Below are 23,324 nucleotides of genomic sequence, written 5' to 3' on the forward strand. Positions count from 1 at the left end.
TTAGGACTTCCTAAATGAGTGTCTAGGATTTTAAACTTTGAGAGTAAGTCTACACGGTATAATTTTAATCAAAGTATTTTTATTGTAAAATACTCTCAATTGATACATACAGGATTGCAGAGTTAAAAATATTAATTGATTAACAGTCTTTAGTTATCAGTTAATAATATAAAAACCCGTTAACAATCCTTTGTTATCTGCTAACACACTAACTTCTCTTAAGAGAATGAGATATCTAAAACATGGAAAATCCTGAAGTATCTCCTATCAATTTCTAATACATTTCTAAGAAGTTTAATAGAAACATACTTGCAAAACCATGATGGTCTTTGTTTGAGGAGGCAAGCTTAAAGAACACAGCTTTGACCCACACTCCCACAGGGGAGTGAGAAGGGTACCTCTCTGCTAAAATGCCCCTCTTTTTATACCTAAAATCTTTTAATCGGTCAAGGACTGTATCTGTTATCTTATCATTTATTGTTGGTTAACTGCCTATAGCCAAATGGCTAATTGATGTATTATCATCAATATATGTTTTAATGATGTTAGTGTCTGCGTGAATGCCAGGTGTCTTAAGGTGTATTGGCAAAGAGGGACTTGTATAGAGATCCGTCTCTTTTCAGTGTTGCCATGTTTCTTAGGTATATAGATTGTCAAACAGACACTTCTTTGAGGGTGTTATTCTAAGTGTCAAGTGTTATATAGTTAAGGAAGGATTTGGGTATTATTTATCTGAAGAATTTCCTGTCATCATGGTTTGAATAATTATAGGTGTCGGGGAGTGATCTAGAGAATTTACGGTGTGTCAATGCAAGGTTTTCCTTATCCTGTATTTGTTTGGAATGTATTAATGATCCTTGAAGTCAGCTAGGAGTTTCTCCCTTCAAATGGTGACTTCTGGACGACCTTTAGCTGAAGTGGTTTTATTCCATTTTGAATTAAAATACTGGTCGTATTAATTTCTGTTGCCTTATTTCAAACCGAATACTGCGGCGAACGTGATATTCATCACACTTTCATAAATCCCATGTTGAATTTGTCTAATCCAGTTGATATTTTCTAAGTGTCCTGTTATTGCAGCCTTTATAATAGACTATAGCACTTTCCCCACTTCTGTTAGGCTAACCAGTCTGTAATTCACAGCTTTCCCCTTCTCTCCTTTTTAAAAATAGTGGGATTACATTTGCCACTCTCCAATCTGCCAGGACTGTTCCAGAATCTATAGAATTTTGGAAGATTACAACCAACTCATCCACTATTTCCATGGCCACCACCTTTAGTATGCTGGGATGTAGGTTATCAGGCCCTGGGGATTTATCAGCCTTTATCATCTTTAATTTCTCCAACGCTATTTTTCTTGTAATATTAATTGCCTTCAATTCCTCCTTCTCACTACAGCCTTGATTCCTTAGCATTTCTGGGAAGTTATTTGTGTCTTCCTCCGTAAAGACAGAATTGAAGTAGTTGTTTAATTGTTTTGCCATTTGTTCTCTATTGTAAATTCTCCTATTTTGGACTGCAAGGAACCTACATTTGTCTTCACTAATCTTTTTATATACTTATGGAAGCATTTACAGTCCACTTTTATGTTACTTGCAAATTTACTCTCATACTCTATTTTTCCTCTCTTAATATATGTTTGGACAACCTTGTGTGCCCCCACTCCCACCAATTTTGCAGCATTTTCTCCCCCGCCAGAGTAATTTTTCTCCACTTCAGCCTCCCCCGGCCCCACCACAATAGAGCAGTGAGATAGGCACAAGAAATAACATTAGAAAGGAGAAGCACTTACATGAATGATTAGGAGAGACAGATAGCCCTAAAGTAAGAATTAGTTGGAAAGATTCCATTGAGAAAGAAAGACTCTGCAAGATGAGTGTACCATCTGTGGCTAACGAAGCTAAGAACGGTATTAAATGGAAAGAAAAGATGTACAATACTGCAAAGATTAGTGATAGGACAGAACAAATAAAAATCATCATATAATTAAAAAATTAATAAAGGACGAATTGGAGTATGAAATAAAACAAACAAGAAACATAAAAACAGGCGGTTAAAAGCTTCTACAAGTAGTTGGAGAGGGAGTGGCTGAAGATGTGGTTAAAGAGTGGCTAAAGCAGCCATACTTCTTATGAAAGCCCAGTGTTGACAGACCGTTCTACCACAGGGCATCTTCATCCAACATATACACTTTCCAACAGAGTCACCAGATAGTGTTCAGGGTTGGATTCGCCCCCCCCCCCGCCCCCCCCCCCCCGCCCTCCCTCCCCCCGCCCTCCTCCCCCCCCCCCCCCCCCCCACCCCCCCCACCCCCCCACCTTCGCTTTGGAATTCGGAGGTAGATTATGGTTCCGTAATGTTGTGTCAGTGGAGATCAGCAAACCCAGCACAGAATGGTGATTCTGCCACTCAATGTTTCAATCAATGACAGGTGGTACAGCTCTCTGCTCTCTGCAATTCACCCCAACTCTGCATTGCTAGAGAGCCCATATTCTACTGTCTGGATTTACTTCTAAGCCAAACGAATGTTAAATGTTCAAAAAGAAAAGCTATTGGTAAGCACTAATTTTAATAGGGTACGGCATGTAGCCTGAAAGTAATTCAATCAAGGTCTATTTTCAGTTGTTGGATCGATATAGCCTGAAAAGTACTTTGCAAATAAAATTATCCTAACTCGTTTAAGCAAATAACATTGAATTCTTGCTGACATTTTTCTCTTCAGGTTCCAACTAAATTTTGTAAAAGCGCTGATGGCTGGCATCATTAAAGAAACAATCCTGCTGGCAAAAACATTCATATCATGTGCTGCAACGATGGGCCAGACTAAGTACTTCAAGAGAGTCAGGGGCAAAGGTTGTGTTACGGACACCTGGTCAGCTTTCACCAGTGGCTAAGTGACGGGACCAGGACCATAAATTTTTTTAAATTTTAAGATGGTGCGGAAAGATCGATTTATGGAAACATACACAGAAAATAGAAGTAGGAGGAGGCCATTCAGCCCTTCGAGCTCTGCCATTATGATCTTGGCTGATCATCGAGTTCAATACCCTGATTCCACCTTCCCCCCATATCCCTGATCCCTTTAGCCCCAAGAGCTATATCTAATTCTTTCTTAAAATTACACAACGTTTTCACCTCAACTATTTTTGTGGTAGTGAATTCCTCAGATAAGCATTAATTCATTCCAGGGGTGATAATATAAGAAATAGGGCTTGGTTATTTTATAAACAAACTTTATTAAAACAAAAAAATATATAAACCTTTAAACTTCAACCCTAACAATACCAGATTACATGCAGTTTCTTAACCTTAAGACACTAGTTCCCATTAAACTACACTGTAACGGATCATGCAGCTCTCAGGCCACTTTCACAGACTGGCAAAGGAAATACTTGCATTTACGAAGCAATTTTTCTTCTGTTAGAGGCATTTGTTCTGAATCTTTTTCCAAAGCCTGCCTTGGTGGCAGCTGTCATGGCCTCTATGGTGGATTTCCAAAGCCTTTGCCTCTATAACTGTTAAGAACAGCAGTCCCGATCTCTCTCTGAGCTCCACCAAGCCCCTCAAACAAAGGGTCTTTGGGGTTTTCAGACTTGAACCTATCATTGTTACCTTGGCTGATTGCCCACTCCCGTTTATACAAAAGAACAGAGCCATGCTATTGATATGCAACTAATCTCCCATTGACGGACAAAGAGGTCACCAGACTCAATAATGGGTAATAGCTGGTCAGACAGGATGGTCCCAAAGAACAATGGATCTGAGGCATCCTGTGTATTCTCATTAACGACTTGAAGTCTGACTGGGACAATGTAACTCGGACAGGTGTGGGTGCATTCCTCGGATTCTGTGCTAGCAGGCTTTTCTTCCCTCAGTCTGTTTAACCCCTAAATTGCCTGCTACATTGGGGTCTCATTTCTGTATCTCCCTCGTGTGACAGTGTAGTTGCCATCACATCAGACCCCATTTGGAGTATTGTGAGCAGTTTTGGGCCCCGTGTCTAAGGAAGGATGTGCTGGCCTTGGAAAGAGTCCAGAAGAGGTTCACAAGAATGATCCCTGGAATGAAGGGCTGTTAAGTAATGGGTTAAGAGACATTGCAATTAGTTGTCTCATTTATGTTAAGTATCCATTAATTGACACTGATATGTAAAGGGGCTTCAGGTGGCCTCTGTAGGTTGGTGTGTTGTTAAGAGTTTTGTGCAGAGGCTGTGGAAGTGAAATAAATGGTGTCTGGTGAAAAGGAACAAGAACTTTAGACTCTTCATATCACAGCAACTAAAACAGCTAACAAGGACTTGTCATATGAGGAGCAGTTGTGGACTCTGGGTCTGTACTCGATGGAGTTTCAAACAATTCAGTGGATCTCACTGAAATTTACAGAATACTGAGAAGCCAAGATAGAGTGAACATGGAGAGGATGTTTCCACTAGTAGGAGAAACTAGAGCCTGAGGGCATAGCCTCAGATTGAAGGGACGATCCTTAAAAACTGAGAAGAGGAGGAATTTCTTCAGCCAGAGGGTGGTGAATTAGTGGAACACATTGCCGCAGAAGACTGGAGGCCAATCACGGAGTGTCTTTAAGTCAGAGATAGATAGGTTCCTGATTCATATGGGGATCAGGCAGGAGAATAGGAATGAGAAACATATCAGCCATGATCGATTGGCGGAGCAGACTCAATGGGCTGCATGGCCTAATACTGCACCTATATCTTATGGTCTATGGTGTTAGTACAATATTTTGGCCATTTTCTTGGCTCAGGCTCTTCAATATGTTTACATAGATTACCTAATTGGACCAAGTTCCTTATCAGCAAATGTATCAGCTTCATTTTTTAATGCAGTTACAAACTGGCAAGATACACTGCCTGGATACTTCTGTTCCTCATAATTCACAAAGAAAAAGATGACTACCCCAGAAAACTTCCCGTACCAGCCTCCCCGAACAGGCGCCGGAATGTGGCGACTAGGGGCTTTTCACAGTAACTTCATTTGAAGCCTACTTGTGACAATAAGCGATTTGCATTTCATTTTTTCATTCAAATGCTGCACTTACTTTTAACATGTAGAAAAAGCCAAAAATTGGGAAATTGGCTTTCAGAGCCAGAGAAAAACAAACTACCTGTGCAAAATGAAATAACACGGTCCAACAAAATGAAACATAGTATTACAATTGGCATTTTAAATTGACCAAAAATAAAATAAACAACTCAAAATACATTCGGTGCTGATCAAATTGACAAATTATTAATCTTGGGCACTGGAAAGGTGTCGTCATCAGAGGAAATTTTTAAAAATGATACTAAGCTAACAGTTCTAAGTTTGAAGATCCAACAGTCATCTATGCAAAGTTTTGTACTTAATAAGGGTTGTTTACTATGATTATAAATTGTCCTGCACAACAAACATGGAGCGTTATCAGCCATTGGAGTTTACCTGATTTATTCGATTGCAACACCCAGTGGAATAAAGAAACAGACCAAGCTCCACAAGATGCAGCAATAATAGCGCACTACATTATCTTGCACAAGCTCTAGGTTCAATAGAAAGCCGTTTCCAGCTGAAGTATTTCAGGAAACACAAATCAGTTACATTAAAGTCAATGTCATTTTTTTCATATTCCGCAGAGCACTTACTCTACCTGATTCTGTCAGGCTAAGTCCAGAGCAGCAATTCATAATCATCTCTTCCATCTCCAGATGCAAACAATCTCAGAAAAAGGATGGGATGTGACCTTTTCTGCACACAATGTTGGGAGTGTGCAACAGAGGGCTGTACAAAATCAGGAGAGTCACTCAAGTTTCCCGAGCTGGGATCATAGTGGCACTTGTGACAGGATGGAATGGCAGAGATAAAAATCTCTTTCCCTAAATGAAAGAACAAAGTGTCTCTCAAGGGGCAGCATCCCTTGCACAGCATAACCCAAAACTGCAACAAATCATCAAACTTCACTCGACAGCCAGTTGTGAAGAAAATGACAGTGCAGTTCTGGATTTGAGCTTAGTTAAGCCTATTCTGTTGCTCTGAATTTGTGATTAACATATTGATTTTTCCATTGGGCACATGACCCATGAAGCCACACGATGCGCTAAAGCTGTCGAGCATTAAGTGGGTCCGCAATACAGTATGAACATTGCAAAAAACAGACATGTAATAATTGTCCTCAGAATAAGCTTTTAAAAGCATACTTCCAATAATTTATTTTATGTCAATAAAACTATCTGAACACAATGCCTTAACGGGTGGCATGGTAGCACAGTGGTTAGCACTGTTGCTTCACAGCGCCAAGGACCCTGGTTCGATTCCCGACTTGGGTCACTGTCTGTGCGGAGTCTGCACGTTCTCCCTGTGTCTGCGTGGGTTTCCTCCAGGAGCTCCTGTTTCCTCCCACAAGTCCAGAAAGACGCGCTTGTTAGGTGAATTGGACATTCTAAATTCTCCCTCAGTGTACCCGAACAGGCGCCAGAGTGTGGCGACTGGGGAATTTTCACAGTAACTTCATTGTAGTGTTAATGGAAGCCTACTTGTGACACTAATAAAGATTATTATAAAAATTACCCCTCTCTCTTTCACTCTCTGAAATGCAGTCATTGAAGACTTGCAGCCTGGGGCTCCATACTGTCTATAATTACTCTGGTGTAGAAAATGACTGGCAACAATTTATGATTCTCTGCTTGTAGATGGTGAACAATGGGATTGCACTGACCTTTACTGAACTGTACATGTCAGGAGGGAACTCAGCTTTATTATTCACATCTACTTCAATTAGCACATGATACTCAAAGATCAACTGTAGGATTTGAATATTTCCATTTGTTTTCGTCTCCCACTCTGTTAAAATGGAGCTTGGATTACTTTTGATGAAAAGGTAGTACTCAAAACAGTGGAATTGAAAAAAAAAGCATTGAGAAATCTGACAGTTTAAGGTGATCGAGGCTTCAAATTTCCGGAGAAACACGAAGTGTAGTGGGGACAATGCTGTCCAAGCTGATCCTGCCCCGGATGGCAAGGAACAAATTATTTGCAAATGGAAATAGGTGAATACAACAAAAGTGGCAAGAGAAAAATGCAGTGCTTGTTATTTCAAAATGTAACTTAAACCTCTTGTCTCTCACAAAGAACTGACAAGTAGAATGTTTGGAAGGTACTGTAATAATTGCATGTGATTTTAATCTTCATATAGATTGGACAAATCAAATTGGCAAAGGTGGCATGGAGGATTTTCTTCGAACAATACATTCTGGAACCAAACCAGGGACTTGTCTCTTTTAGACCTGATAATGTGGACTGTGACAGCATTAATTAATGATCTCAGTGTAAAGGATCCTCCAGGCAAGAGTGATCATAACATCTTAGAATTTCACATTCACTTTGAGGGTGAGAATTGTGGATCTGAAGCTGGAGTCTTAAACTTAAATAATGGCAATTGTAAGGGAATTAAGGGTATGAAGGGTTGACTAAAGTGGAAGACAAGTAATGTCATATACCTCGGGAGATGTCTCATAACCTCACAACAAAGATATATTCCGTTGAGAAAAAATGAATACGAGTCCAAAGATGTGCAGGTTAGGTAGACTGTCCATGATAAATTGCCCGTTAATGTCCAATAGATTGGGTGGGGTTACCGGGTTATAGGGATGGAGTGGAGGCGTGGGCTTGTGTCGGGTGCTCTTTCCAGAAGTTGGTGCAGGCTTGATGAGCCAAATGGCCTCCTTCTGCACTGTAGGTTAATGAAAACTGAGCAGATTAATGGATTTCTATGCTTTATTATGCAAGTCTGGTCAATCTGATGTTGTGATGGCACACATGGAGCTCTTCCCTTGAGCTCCTTTGATTTCAGAGATCTGTCTTTAGTGCTTCTCTCTCTCAAAATAGGCATGGTCATTAAGGAGCATCAGTCGGTGTCCCGGCAAGATAGACGGAGGAATGTTGCGTATTTTTGTTCTTTTTTCTTTATATAATGTTAACGTTTGCCTTGTTTTGTTAAATGGTGTTAATGGTTATGCAAAAATTATGTTTTGATAAAAATCTGAATAAAAATAATTTTTTTTAAAAAGGAGCATCAGTCTGGGAAGGCCCCGAGGCCAGACGGTTTTGGGTGCGAGTTCTACAGGGAGTTTAATGATCTGTCAATGGAACCATTGGTGGGTACGTATTGTCCCTCCTTTGAGGCACGTCTGCTGCCACCGACTTTGCGGGAGGCAGCCATCTCCCTGATTTTGAAGACCAACAACCATCAGGGCAATCTCGCTTATGAATATTGATTTGAAATTGTTGTCTGAAGTACAGGCGAGGCGGGTAGAAGGAGTTTTACCATTAATTGACTGAGAGGATCTGACTGGGCTCATTAACGGTAGGTTTCCCAGTAACAAAGTTAGACGGTTATTGAATGTGCTCCAGGATTTCCAGAAGTGGGCAATAGACGGGCTGGTCATCTCCTTGGATGGGGAGAAAACCTTTTTTAAAAATAAATGTAGAGTATTCACTTCATTTTTCCAATTAAGGGGCAATTTAGCGTGGCCAATCCACCTACCCTGCACACCTGGGTTGTGGGGGCAAAACCCACGCAAACACGGGGAGAATGTGCAAACTCCACACTGACAGTGACCCAGAGCCGGGATTGAACCTGGGACCTCGGCACAGTGAGACAGCAGTGCTATCCACTGCGCCACCGTGCTGCCCTTGATGGGGAGAAAACCTTTGATCGGGTAGACTGGAATTATTTGGTATTCACACAGTGGAGATTTGGGTTGGGTGAGGAATACATTAAATGGGTTCAGTACTTGGCGGCAGTACTCACAAATGGTTTTAGGTCTGAGAACTTTGGCTTGCAGAGAGGAGCACACAGGGATGTGCCCTGCTGTTTGCATTGGCCACAGAGATGCTTGCGGAGGCTATTAGGAGGAGCCCATTGATATCAGGGCTGGTTTCTGGGGAGAGGCTGCTTAAGATTACACTTAACGCGGTTGATGTGCTGCTGTTTGTGTCAAAGCCGGATGACTGAGTTTCCGCTATTATTGATGCGGTGGATCGGTTTAGTGCCTTCTCCGGTTATCAGCTTAATTTTACAAAGCCGGAGGCTATACCTGTGAGAGAGTTGAGGGGCATACCCGTTCCAATTTTCCTTTTAAATGGTCCCCGTTGAGGTTTAAGTACATGGGTGTTGCAATCACCCCTTCTTTTAGGCAGGTATACGGGGCTAACCTTCCTCAGTTGATTGATTCTATTTGTTTGTAATAGAGTGAAGGAGACTCAATTTAAGATACTGTACTGTTTGCATATCATACTTAGTCTGACACATAGGTTTGATCTCCAATTTTTCTAAAGTGTCTGGTAGTCGAGAATGATTATTTACACTGTGAATGGACCTGTGTTAAGATTCAATCCTATTGGTCTGGTGTAGTTAGGGAGCTTGAGTGGATATTGTCAGAGCCTTTGAACTTAACCCGTTGTTCCTAATTCTGGGTATCCCAGATGGGATAATTACCGATGTTAATGAAAAAGGCTGTGCAACATCCTAACTTTTGCAACTCATAAAAATATCTTCTGCTCCTGGGTCAGGAACAAGGATCCTTCAGTTCAAAAGTGGCATAAATTAGACATTTAATATATTTTCCTGGAGTTCCTAATGTCTGTGACGTGTTCTAAATCAGATGCATTCTGTCAAGTCTGGGATACCCATCTCTTTTTTAAAAAATATATTTATTCAAATATTTCAACAAATTTTCAACAAAACCCCACCCCCAACAAGAAGAAAGAAACAAGAACACAACAAGCAGATATTATACATTGGATTTCCCCCATATACAATAACCCCCCATATAACAGTAAAGAAAACAAATAGGGAAACCCCCCACCTTAACCCAAACGCCACCCCATAAGTAGCAAAATCCTCCGCTGGGCTACCAGGGACGCAAAGGCCAGAATACCAGCCTCTTTCGCCTCCTGCACTCCCGGCTCGTCCGATACCCCAAATAATGCCAATCCCCAGCTCGGCTTGACCCAGGTGTTCACCACCTTGACCATAGTCCTCGCAAAACCCCTCCACAACCCATCCAGCACCGGGCACGACCAGAACATATGGACGTGATTTGCTGGGCTCCCCGAGCACCTCCCACATCTGTCCTCCACCCCAAAGACCCTACTCCACCTCGCCCCTGTCATATGCGCTCTGTGAGTAACTTTAAACTGTATTAGGCTGAGCCTGGCGCAAGAGGAGGAAGAATTAACCCTACTCAGGGCATCAGCCCACAGACCCTCATCTATCTCCTCCCCAAGCTCCTCCTCCCACGTGCCCTTTGAAACTCCTCCACCGAGGCCTCCTCTTCTTCCTGCAGCTCCTGGTAAATCGCCGAAACCTTGCCTTCTCCAACCCACACACCCAAAATCACCCTGTCCTGAATCCCACGTGCCGGAAGCAGCGGGAATTCCCTCACCTGCCGCCTCACAAACGCCCTCACTTGCATGTACCTGAAAGCGTTTCCCGGGGGTAGCCCAAACTTCCCCTCCAGCGCCCCTAGGCTCGCAAACGTCCCATCGATGAACAGGTCCCCCATTCTTCTAATCCCTGCCCGATGCCAGCTCCGAAACCCCCCATCCATCCTTCCCGGGACGAACCGATGGTTCTCCCGAATCGGGGACCAAACCGAGGCTCCCACCTCGCCCCTGTGTCGCCTCCTCTGCCCCCAGATCTTCAGCGTCGCCGCCACTACCGGACTCGTGGTGTACCTTGTCAGCGAGAGCGGCAGCGGTGCCGTCACCAACGCCCTCAGGCTCGTGCCTACACAGGACGCCATCTCTAGCCTCTTCCACGCCGCCTCCTCTCCCTCCATTACCCACTTACGGATCATCGCCACATTGGCTGCCCAATAATAGCCACATAACTTTGGCTGCGCCAGCCCCCCCCTGTCCCTGCTACGCTCCAGAAACACCCTCTTCACCCTTGGGGTCTTATTCTCACACACAAATCCCATGATGCTCCTGCTTAACCGTTTGAAAAGGCCTTGAGGATCAAAATGGGAAGGCACTGGAAAACAAAGAGAAACCTCGGAAGGACCGTCATTTTGACCGACTGCACCCTACCCGCTAGTGTGAGTGGCAGCATATCCCATCTTTTAAAATCCTCCTCCATCTGCTCCACCAACCGCGTCAAATTGAGCTTGTGCAGGGCCCCCCAACTCCCTAAGGATCCGCATGAGCTACTTGGATCCCCAGGTACCGAAAGTTCCTTTCCGCCCTCTTCAGCGGTAGCTCATCTATCCCCCTTCCCTGGTCCCCTGAATGCACCACAAAGAGCTCACTCTTCCCTACGTTGAGTTTATACCCCGAAAAGTCCCCAAACTCCCTAAGGATCCGCATGACCACCGCCATCCCCTCCACTGGATCCGTAACATACAACAACAGGTCATCGGCATACAACGACACCCGGTGTTCCTCTCCCTCCCCGAACCAATCCCCTCCATTTCCTAGACTCCCTCAGTGCCATGGCCAGCGGTTCGATTGCCAGTGCCCCGGTACAGCCGAAAGTACTCCGACCTCCGCCGGTTCGTAGCCACACTCGCCACCGGGGCTCTATATAGCAGCCTGACCCAATTGATGAACCCCTCCCCGAACCCAAACCCAAACCTCTGCAACACTTCCCAGAGATACTCCCACTCCACCCGATCAAAGGCCTTCTCCGCGTCCATAGCTGCCACTACCTCCGCTTCCCCCTCCACCGAGGGCATCATAATCACATTGAGGAGCCTCCGCACATTTGTATTTAGCTGCCTACCCTTCACAAATCCCGTCTGGTCCTCATGGATCACCCCCGGGACACAGTCCTCAATTCTCAAGCCAGCACCTTCGCCAGCATCTTAGCGTCAACATTGAGGAGCGAGATCGGTCTATACGACCCACATTGCAATGGATCCTTGTCCCTCTTCAAGATCAAAGAAATCAGCGCCCTGGACATTGTCGGGGGGAAAGGTCCCCTCCTCTCTCGCCTTATTAAAAGTCCTCACTAGCAACGGGCCCAGCAGGTCCACGTATTTCATGTAAAATTCAACCGGGAACCCATCCGGCCCCGGGGCCTTCCCCGCCTGCATGTTCCCCAATCCTTTAACCAGCTCCTCCAGTCCAATCGGCGCCCCCAAACCAGCCACCTGCTCCTCCTCCACCCTCGGGAACCTCAGCTGATCTAGGAATCGTCGCATCCCCTCCTCCCCCGCTGGGGGCTCAGACCTGTACAGATCCCCATAGAAGTCCCTAAATACCTCGTTTATTCTCACCGCACTCCGCACCATATTCCCCCCTCTATCCCCAACTCCACCAATCTCCCTCGCTGCCTCCCTCTTACGAAGCTGATGTGCCAGCATCCGACTCGCCTTCTCCCCATACTCATACGCCGCCCCTTGCGCTTTCCTCCACTGTGCCTCTGCTTTCCCGGTGGTCATCAGGTCGAATTCCGTCTGGAGGTTCCGTCGCTCCCCAAGTAGACCCTCCTCGGGAGCCTCTGCATAACTCCTGTCCATCCTTAAAATCTCCCCCACCAATCTCTCCCTCCTCTCTCTCTTCTCCGTGTGGACCCTAATGGAGATTAGCTCTCCCCTGACCACCACCTTCAACGCCTCCCAGACTACCCCCAGCTGCACCTCCCAGTTGTCGTTGGCCTCCAAGTATCTTTCAATACACCCCCGCACCCGCCCGCACACCCCCTCATCCGCCAACAGACCCACATCGAGGCACCACAGGGGGCGCTGGTCCCTCTCCTCCCCCAACTCCAGCTCCACCCAATGCGGGGCGTGGTCCGAGATGGCTATGGTATTCCGTTCCCTCCTCTTTCGGGATTAGCACCCTACTCAAAATGAAAAAAATCTATCCAGGAGTAGGTTCTATGGACGTGGGAAAAGAAGGAAAATTCCCTGGCCTGCGGCCTGACAAACCTCCATGGATCCACTCCCCCATCTGGTCCATAAACCCCGAGCACCTTGGCCGCAATGGCCTCTTACCCGTCCTGGACCTGGAACGGTCCAGTTCTGGGTCCAGTGCTGGGTCCAGCACCGTGTTGAAGTACTCCCCCATTATCAAGCTTCCTACCTCCAGATCCGGAATCCGACCCAGCATGCGTTTCATAAATCCGTCATCATCCCAATTCGGGGCAAAAAACGTTCACCAGTACCACCCGCACCCCCTGCAACCTACCACTCACCATCACATATCGACCTCCATTATCCGCTACAATATTCAGTGCCTCGAACGACACCCGCTTCCACACCAGTATTGCAACCCCTCTATTCTTCGCATCCAGCCCTGAATGAAAGACCTGCCCTACCCATCCCTTTCTCAGCCGAACCTGATCTGCCACCTTCAGATGTGTCTCCTGGAGCATAACCACGTCTGCCTTCAGTCCCTTTAAGTGCACGAACACCTGGGCCCTCTTGACCGGCCCGTTCAGGCCCCTCACATTCCAAGTTATCAGCCGGATCAGGGGGCTACGCCCCCCCTCCCCCTGCCGACTAGCCATCTCCTTTTCTAGGCCAGCCACGTGCCCGCGCCTCCCGCACCCTCCAGTCCCCCAGGCGGCGGATGCCCGCCCTGACTACCTCTCCTACTTCCAGCTCCCCTTTGGCCAATGCAGCAGTAACCCAGTTCCCCCCCACCCCCTCGCTAGATCCTCATCTAGCCATTTTGCTCCCCCCATGACACTCCCGTAAGTCAGCTGACTCCTGCTGACCCTGGCCTCTCCCACCATTCCATTGACCCCCCAGTGTGAGAATCCCCCCACCCTTTGGCAGTCAGTGTGCGCTCCTCTCCAGCACCGCCCTTCCCCGCAGCCCCGCCCCCATCCTTCCCTAACGCGTGAAAAAGCCTGCGCTTTCCGTCTGAGCAGGCCCCGCCCCCTCTGGCGCAGCTCATTTTTGCCGCCTTATCCCCAACTCCCTATCCCCGGGCCTCAACTTCGCGGGGCCCTGCCCCTCCAACACCGACGCCCACACTCTCCCACAGCTCCCACATCAAATCCATTCACCCATCCCCACCCAGCACCAAAACAATAAGAACATTCCCCAAACGCAGTAAACACAGTAAACATCCCCCCACGACAAACCCCTCAGTTTGAGTCCAACTTTTCAGACAGGATAAAGTCCCATGCCTCATCAGGCGTTTCAAAATAGTGGTGCCGATCTTGGAACGTGACCCACAATCGCGCTGGCTGCAGCATCGGCAGCATTGTGGATAGCACAATTGCTTCACAGCTCAAGGGTCCCAGGTTCGATTCCGGCTTGGGTCACTGTCTGTGCGGAGTCTGCACATCCTCCCAGTGTGTGCGCGGGTTTCCTCCGGGTGCTCCGGTTTCCTCCCACAGTCCAAAGATGTGCAGGTTAGGTGGATTGGCCATGATAAATTGCCCTTGGTGTCCAAAATTGCCCTTGGTGTTGGGTGGGGTTACTGGGTTATGGGGATAGGGTGGGGGTATGGGCTTGGGTAGGGTGCTCTTTCCAAGAGCCGGTGCAGTCTCGATGGGCCGAATGGCCTCCTTCTGCACTGTAAATTCTATGTTATCCCGAACTTCACCCCCTTCCGATGGAGAACCGCCTTAAAACCGCCCTCTTCTTAGACACCTCCGCACTCCAGTCCTGGTAGATTTGGATCTCCGTGTTCTCCCGTCTGCTGCTTCGTTCTTTTTTGGCCCATCTCAGGACACACTCTCTGTCCATAAAGCGGTGGAACCTCACCACTACAGCCCTTGGTGGTTTGTTGGCCTTGGGTCTCCTTGCCAGGAGCCAATGAGCTCCATCCAGCTCCAGGGGCCTCGGAAAGCTCCCGCGCCCATCAGCGAATTGAGCATCGTGCTCATATATGCCCCGACATCGGGTCCCTCCACTCCTTCAGGGAGACCCAGAATCCGAAGATTCTTCCTCTTCGACCTATTCTCCAGGTCCTCAAATTTTTACTGCCACCTCTTATGCAGCGCCTCATGCGCCTCCACCTTCACCGCCAGGCCCAAGATCTCATCCTCGTTCTCCGAGGCTTTTTGCCGCACCTCCTGGATCGCCGCCTCTTGGGCCTTCTGGGTCTCCACAAGCTTCTCAATCGCCGCCTTCATTGGCGCCAGCATTTCTGTCTTCAGCTCCGCAAAGCAGCGTTTAAGGAACTCCTGCTGCTCCTGTGACCACTGCGCCCACGCTGCTTGGTTTCCACCCGCCGCCATCTTGCTTTTCCTCCCTTGCACTTTCGCTGCACCAGGGTCACTTTCGTAACCACTCCACTCCTGGTCCAATCAATATAGTGCCGGGGGAACCTTGCTATCACCTTCCCACACTGGGAGCCATCGAGCAATTGCCGTTGGGGCCCCTCTGAAGAGCCAAAAAGTCCGTTCCCGGCGGGAGCTGCCGAACGTGCGACCTACCTAGGCATAGCCGCAACTGGAAGTCCTGGGACACCTATCTCAAGGCTCTGCCTTGTCTGACCTACTCCTGTTGGGGTTCCCTTGAGCCATATTGTAAGTCTTGATCATGCAATACATGAAGGCGTGGGGCCTGAGATGTTATCCAATCTTATCTAGAAGGCCTTGTACCCGAAAAGGCGCTGAAATGTGACGACCAGGGACTTTTCACAGTAATTTCATTGCAGTGTTAATGTAAGCCTACTTGTGACAATAAAGATTATAATTATCCTTTTTCTCCCACTAATTGGTTCTTTCTGATTGATCTGATATTAAAGCTGGAAGCACTAGTTCCAAGAGTGAAAGCTGGCTTGATAGATCCTAACTTTCTTTCTTTAGATACCATGGTGTGAAGTTACTGAACAAATTCACAGTAGACTGATTAACTTTCATCACAAAGAATAAAATATTTGAGAATTGCTGACAGAAGAGACAGTCAAAGCTTTTTGTCATGTCCTCATCAGGACACGTCGCAAAACACCAGTGAAAGAAGAAAACAACAATTTATTCTGTATGAGAAGAGAACACTGATCAGTTGGCAAGTGGACTCTGATTGGTGGGGATGTTGCCATGCACCAGTAATAGTGACTGGCAGATAATGCCAAGCATTGTTTGAAATTTAAACCAGGCAGCTTGACTCTGATTGGTCAAGGCATTGCCCTGGGGAACAAATCAGTGAATGGCTTTTACTTATTTTGTTCAGTTTAAACAGGCACAAAGTGTGTACATGTTCTTTCTGTTCTTAAATTGGTTGTCAATGTAATTCTTAGTACCGAGGATTATTTAGCTAGTGTTGTCCAATTACAGAATCATATCTCACGTTGGACACGATGTTTTGAGTTTTCCAAGCACAGGCTGGTTGGGTATGTATCAGGCCCATTGTGAATAGCAGCTTGGACATGCTGTTTGATGCGATCCGCCAGTCTTTGGGACATACAGTCTTTGGGACATACAGTCCACATACCTAGCACCACACTGGCATTGAAATTTATTTACATCACTAATTTGTGTGATAGACAGAACATCTTTGCATTGTATAACACGCAAACTCATGGGCCATCATTTTTGATGCTGCAAAAGTGCCTAGTCTACCTGGAAGGGAAAACGTATCTCAAAGGTTTGAGCAACTAGCTGTTTCACACTGCTACTATGCAGTAGCAACAGGGGTGGCATTCACCACTCACAGGATGCCGCCGCCAAGCCAAAATGATGTTCAGCCAGAGTCCACTTGCTAGGCAATTAGGAATAATCTTATATAATAATCTTTATTGTCACAAGTAGGCTTACATTAACACTGCAAAGAAGTTACTGCGAAAAGTCCCAAGTCGCCACATTCCGGCACCTGTTCGGGTACACGGAGGGAGAATTCAGACTGTCCAAATTACCTAACAGCACGTCTTTCAGGACCTGTGGGAGGAAACCGGAGCATCCGGAGGAACCCCACGCAGACACAGGGAGAACGTGCAGACTCCACACAGACAGTGACCCAAGCCTGGAATTGAACCGGGGACCCTGGAGCTGTGAAGCAACAGTGCTAACCACTGTGCTAATTAGCATTCCCTTCTCCTATTGTATCTGTTGTTGTTTCCCCTTTTTACTGTTAATTTTGTGAAGTGTCCTGGTGAGTGCAAGGTGAAAAGCTTTGATGTGTCCCTTTAAGTTCTGTACTACCAAACGACTGTTAATTTTTTTTTTTTAAATGTATTTTATTACAAACTTGTATCAAAGCAGGTTAGAGCAAGTAAACACCCCGGGAAACATACTTCCAAACAATCAACTATAAAGTCTGTACAGATTTTCCCCCCTTTTCACCATCAAACCCCCCACCCCCCCCCCCCCCCCACCCCCCGCCCCCCACATTCCCTGCGACGAATAGCTCCTCAAACACAGTCACAAACATCCCCCAGCTTTTCTCAAACTCCCCTGCTGAGCCCCTTAACTCTTCTCTAATCGCAGGAAATCGTACAGGTCACCCAGCCATGCTGTTACCCCCAGTGGCGATGTTGACCGCCACTCCAGCAAAATTCGCCGCCATGAAATCAGAGAGGCGAAGGCCACGACATCGGCCTTCCTCCTCTCCACGAGCTCCGGCTTCTCTGTAACCCCAAATATCGCCACCAAAGTGTCCGGTTCCTCCTCCTCCTCCACTATCCTGGCTCAGGGTAGTGAACATTCCCACCCAGGCCCCCGCCCACACCTCCCACCCTCATCTGCTACTCCCTGAAAGAACCCACTCATTCTCACCTGCGTCATATGCACCTTGTGCACCACCTTAAACTGTATCAGGCTCATCCTTGCACAAGAGGTCCAGTTCATTCGCAGTGCCTCACTCCATACTCCCCAATTGATCTCCATTCCCAACTCCGCTTCACATTTCTCCTTGATCTTCACCACCCGCACACTTCCCTGCTCCCACAGCCACTTAGATATATCCCCAATTTCTCCCTCCCCTTCCACATCCAGAAGCAGCAGTCGCTCCAGCAGGGTATATCCTGGCAACCTAGGGAGCCCTCTTCAGACCTTTCCCTAACCTGCAGATACCTGAACTCACTACCCCTCAGCAGCTTTACCCTCTCCCTTCGCTCCTCCAGATTGGCGAACCCTTCCTCCAAATACAAATCCCTCACCTTGACCAGCGCCACTCCCCTCCATCTCCTATATACACTATCCATTCCCCCCCCCCGGCTCAAACTCATGATTCTCACTGTTATGGGCGAGGCGTTTTCAGAACCCCAAAATGTATCATGGAGTTCAACCAACTTCTCCCTTTAATCTATTTGTTGCTTTTCCTAGCACACGGCTTGTTCCCTAGGTGTGGGATTACAATTATGGGCACGTGGGTTTTTAAACACAAAACAATGTTTATTCCATGAACTCAACTTAACATCTTAAATAAACATTGGATCTCTTAACACCCCTTACTTCAAAGATAACTCAGAAAATATTGCAAAAGTAAATAATTCCTAAAAATGGCTGACCTGACCTCAGCTCCACCCACTCTCTGACATCACTGTTTTCTTAAAGGTACATTGCTTAAACATCCATGTCTTAAAGGCACTCTCACATGACAACTCCCTCCAAGAAAAAAAGAAACCATCAACTTCAAGATGGTTTCATTTTTCACCATCCACTAAGAAATGTACACAGTAAATATACCTTTACGTTTTTTTAAAAAAACAACACAGGCAAACAGGTATAATAATGTAGTCCATTTTTCTTTGTTCTTCTTCCTCCAACCGAAAACCTTCTCAAATGATCACATTCGTGACAAAGCATCGGCTATCACATTTTCCCATCCTGCCACATGTACTATTTTTAAATGAAATGGCTGTAACAATAAACTCCAGCGAAACAGCCTTGCATTGTTATTCCGGAATCGCTCCAAAAACGTCAACGGATTATTATCAGTATATACAATGGTGTCAGATGGATTGCTGGTCACATAAATGTGAAAATGTTGCAAAGCCAGCACCAAACTAAAAGTCGCCTTCTCAATCGTCGAATACTTTTTCTGGTGAGAAATCAATTTCTTTGAAAAATAACCAACCGGCCGCTCTAGCCCTTCGTCTAGCACCACACCTACGCCCACATTACTCGCATCAACAGCCACTTTGAAGGGTTTGGTATAATTTGGGATGACTAACACAGGAGCAGTGGTTAACACAGCCTTCAGGCAGTCAAATGCCTGTTGACAATCCGCTGTCCACTGGAATTTGTTCCGCTTCTTGAGCACGTCCGTCAGTGGAGCGACCACACTGCTAAAATTTGGTACAAATTTCCGGTAAAATCCACTCATATCAAGAAATCGCATTATTTCCCGTCATGTCGAGGGTATCGGAAACTCCCCAATAACTTTCGTTTTCACATCCCGTGGGACCAGTCGACCCAGTCCGATTGTACGGCCAAGGTAAGTGACTTGGGCTTTTCCAAATTCACTTTTGGCTAGGTTTATCACCAAACCCGCCTCCTGAAGTCGATCGAATAACTCCCTCAAATATTTTAAATATTCTTTCCATGTCTGGCTGAAAACTATCAGATCGTCGATGTATACCGCACAATTGGGTAATCCTGAAACTACTGTATTAGCTAACCGTTGAAATGTTGCTGGGGTGTTTTTCATGCCAAATGGCATAACTTTGAACTGGTATATACCATCTGGAGTCACAAAAGCTGAAATCTCCTTCGCCCTTTCAGATAAAGGTACTTGCCAGTAACCTTTCAGTAAATCCAATTTGGAAATAAAAGCGGATTGTCCCACTTTCTCAATGCAATCCTCCAAACGTGGGATAGGATAAGAGTCCATTCTTGTAACTGCATTCACCTTTCGATAGTCCACATACAACCGTTGGGTACCGTCTGGTTTAGGTACCATCACTATGGGTGAGCTCCATTGACTGCAACCCACTTCAATTATGCCATTCTTCAGCATACTCTCAATCTCTCTGTTAACCTGTGCCAATTTTAAAGGATTAAGTCTATATGGATGTTGTTTGATTGGAACAGTATTTCCCACATCTACATCATGTATTGCCATTTTAGTACTTCCCAATTTATCTCTACAAACTTGCCCATGTGATATCAATAACTCTTTCAGGTCAGTTTGTTTTTCCTCTGGAAGGTAACTTAACAATTCATCCCAATTTTTAAGAACATCCTCATTTTCCAATTTAATTTGAGGTATGTCAAATTCACAGTCATCTGGATTTGGTTCGTCACTTTGAGTTAGAATCATTAAAACCTTTTTCTCTCCTTCCCTTTCAAAGTACCTTTTAAGCATATTCACATGACACACACGGTGAGTCTTCCTTCTATCTGGTGTTTTTACCACATCATTCACCTCACTTAATTTCCTTTCAATCTGATACGGTCCACAAAACCTAGCTTTTAAAGCTCCCCTACCACTGGTAACAACACTAAAGCTTTATCCCCACTGGCAAAACTACGAACTTTGGATTTCTTGTTCGTTACCCGTTTCATCACATTTTGTGCAACTTTCAAATGTTGTCTAGCCAATTCACCTGCTCCATTTAATCGTTCCCTAAAATTTGACATGTAATCCAATCGTGTAATTTCTGATTTCTCCCCCACCAATTTTTCCTTATTCAATTTAAGTGGTCCTCTTACCTCATGACCAAAAATTAGTTCAAAAGGACTAAATTTGGTAGACTCATTAGGTGCATCCCTAATTGTAAACAATACAAATGGGATTCCTTTATCCCAACCCTCTGGATAATCTTGACAATACGCCCTCAACATTGTCTTCAATGTCGGATGCCACCTTTCTAACGCTCTCTGCGATTCTGGATGGTACACAGTTGATTTAAATTGTTTTATTCATAAGCTATCCATAACTTCTTTGAATAACTTTGAAGTAAAGTTTGTTCCTTGATCCGATTGAATTTCTGTGGGTAGTTCATATCTAGTAAAGAATTTAAGTAATTCCTCCACAATCCTTTTAGCTGTAATATTACGTACTGGAATGGCCTCTGGAAACTTAGTAGACACACCCATTACAGTCAAAAGATATTGATTCCCACTTTTTGTTTTAGGAAGCGGTCCTACACAATCGATTAGGACCTTTATAAAAGGTTCCTCAAATGCTGGAATGGGTATTAAGGGCGCTGGTTTTATCACTGCTTGAGGTTTCCCTGTCACTTGACATGTGTGACATGATTGACAAAATTTAACTACATCTTTATGTAGTCCAGGCCAATTAAAATGTTTCTGGATTTTAGCTTGAGTTTTCCTTATTCCCTAATGACTTCCTACTGGTACCTCATGTGCAACTCACAACACCTCCTTTCTAAACCCTACCAGCAATACTACTTGATGAACTTCTGCCCACTTTTCATCCGCCTGCATATGTACAGGTCTCCATTTTCTCATCAAGACATCATTTTTACGGTAATAACACTCTGGTATACTCTCAGATTCAACTTCCGTGTATGCTTTCTGATACATCCGTTTTATTTCTACATCTTTCTGTTGTAACGCCGCCAATTTTCCTGAACTAAAAATATCCGCCTCATCCTCCACTTGTACTTGTTCTTTTTCAACCATCTGATCAAAAATCGTTTCTGATAATTGCACTTCAACTTCACTCTTTGATTTCTCCTCTTGTCTTAACCTGTGACTTTGCGACCTTGTTACTACACAATCCGAAAAAATCCCTGGATATTCTTCCTTCAACACTTCAGTTGACTGATTTTCCACTGGCTTATCAACCACAGTAGGCATCACTCCCACCTGCAATCCAGCTATATCATTACCCAAGATAAACTGTATTCCTGGACAAGATAGTTTACCTATTACTCCTACTGCCAGTTCACCACTCTTCACTGGAATTTCCAACCTTACGTTATATAATGGAACGTTACTCCTCTCACCCTCAATTCCACATATCACCACCTTTTCTGGCAGCATTCTTCCCAAACTACATAATTCCTCATCTCTTACCATTAAAGATTGACTAGCCCCTGTATCTCTTAAAATTGTGACTTCTTTACCTGCTCCTCCTGACACACATGAGTAAACTTTACCCACACAAGTAAATACTTTAAAAACATCTGGCACCTTCTGAACAGTTACTTCTTGAACAGGCTGTACAATCATTTGCACCGCCTTCGCTTCCCTTGGGCTTTCCTTTACCACTCTAACAAACCCCACTGTCTTATCTTGTTTTACCACATCAGCCTTCCCAGTGCTTTTCTTCAAGCACCAACACTGTGACTTTACATGGCCTAGTTTATTACAGTGAAAACATCTGAAACTTTTCATTCCTTTTCCACCCTCCTGGAGATCTTTTTTAATCTGAGGTACACTCTCTTTATTGTTTCCCATCAGATCACCTTTACCGTTACCACTTGAGTATTTCTCATGTCCCCAGTTTCTATCCCTCACTGGCTGAAACTGATGTCGGAAACCAATCTTTGATTTATGAACTAATTCATAATCATCTGCCATTTCCGCTGCTAATCTCACCGTTTTAACCCTCTGTTCTTCCACACGAGTTCTCAGTACATCAGGAATTGAATTTTTAAACTCCTCCAAAAGTATAATTTCTCTGAGTGCTTCATACGTTTGGTCTATTTTCAGAGCCCTTATCCACCTATCAAAATTACTCTGTTTGAGCCTTTCAAACTCCATGTAAGTTTGACCACATTCTTTCCTTAAATTTCTAAACCTTTGTCTGTAAGCTTCAGGCACTAGCTCATATGCACTTAAGATGGATTTCTTCACCTCCTCATACGTTCCAGATACCTCCTCCGATAGTGATGCAAACACTTCACTAGCTCTACCTACCAGCTTTGTTTGAATCAGTAACACCCACATGTCCTGTGGCCATTTCATTTGTTTAGCTACCTTTTCAAATGAAATAAAAAAGGCTTCCACTTCCTTCTCGTCAAACCTTGGCAATGCTTGGACATATTTAAATAGATTCCCACCAAGCCTTCAACTTTGACGCTCTTTCTCACTATCCTCATCACTATCATCCAACTGTACGTTTCCCTTTACGTCTGCCAATTTTAACTGATTGTCATGTTTCATGCCCATTTTCTGAAGTTCAAACTCCCTCTCTTTATCTTTTTCGCTGATCTGTACCTCCCTTTCTTTTTCTTCTGCGAGGGCTATTCTTTCTTTTCTCCTTTCTTCTCTCACCTTTTCTTTTTCCTCGCTCTCTCTTTCTCTTTCTTCTCTCTCTCTTTCACTTTCCTCTCCCTCACTCTCGTACTCAAGCCGCTTTAATTCTTTCTCCTGTTCCATTTGTTGAATTTGCAACTGAATTTTTGCCATTTCCAATGAGTCAAACTCTATCTCAGGCAACTTTAAACGCTTAACCACCGCCATAATTACCTCATCTTTTCGCATTTTGTCAGGTAATGTTAACTGCAATGTTCTTG

General features: G+C 45.1%; 1 protein-coding gene across 7 annotated transcripts in view; it reads right to left on the reverse strand.

Annotated features, from left to right (window-relative positions):
* Positions 1–23,324, reverse strand: part of LOC140408768 (LIM domain-binding protein 2) — a 728,711-nt gene that overhangs the window by 671,043 nt on the left and 34,344 nt on the right. For 6 of the 7 annotated variants that reach the window (XM_072496430.1, XM_072496429.1, XM_072496427.1 and 3 more), the window contains exon 1: positions 5,641–5,707. The exons of the other annotated variant lie outside the window; for it this stretch is intronic. In XM_072496430.1, coding sequence (XP_072352531.1) covers positions 5,641–5,692 — 52 coding nt within the window. In that variant the 5' untranslated portion in view covers positions 5,693–5,707. Of the gene's footprint in view, positions 1–5,640; positions 5,708–23,324 lie in introns of those variants that run through there. 7 annotated transcript variants of the gene reach the window in all.

This window comes from Scyliorhinus torazame, chromosome 3 (genome assembly GCF_047496885.1).
Source record: "Scyliorhinus torazame isolate Kashiwa2021f chromosome 3, sScyTor2.1, whole genome shotgun sequence".
Classification (NCBI taxonomy): Eukaryota; Metazoa; Chordata; class Chondrichthyes; order Carcharhiniformes; family Scyliorhinidae; genus Scyliorhinus; species Scyliorhinus torazame.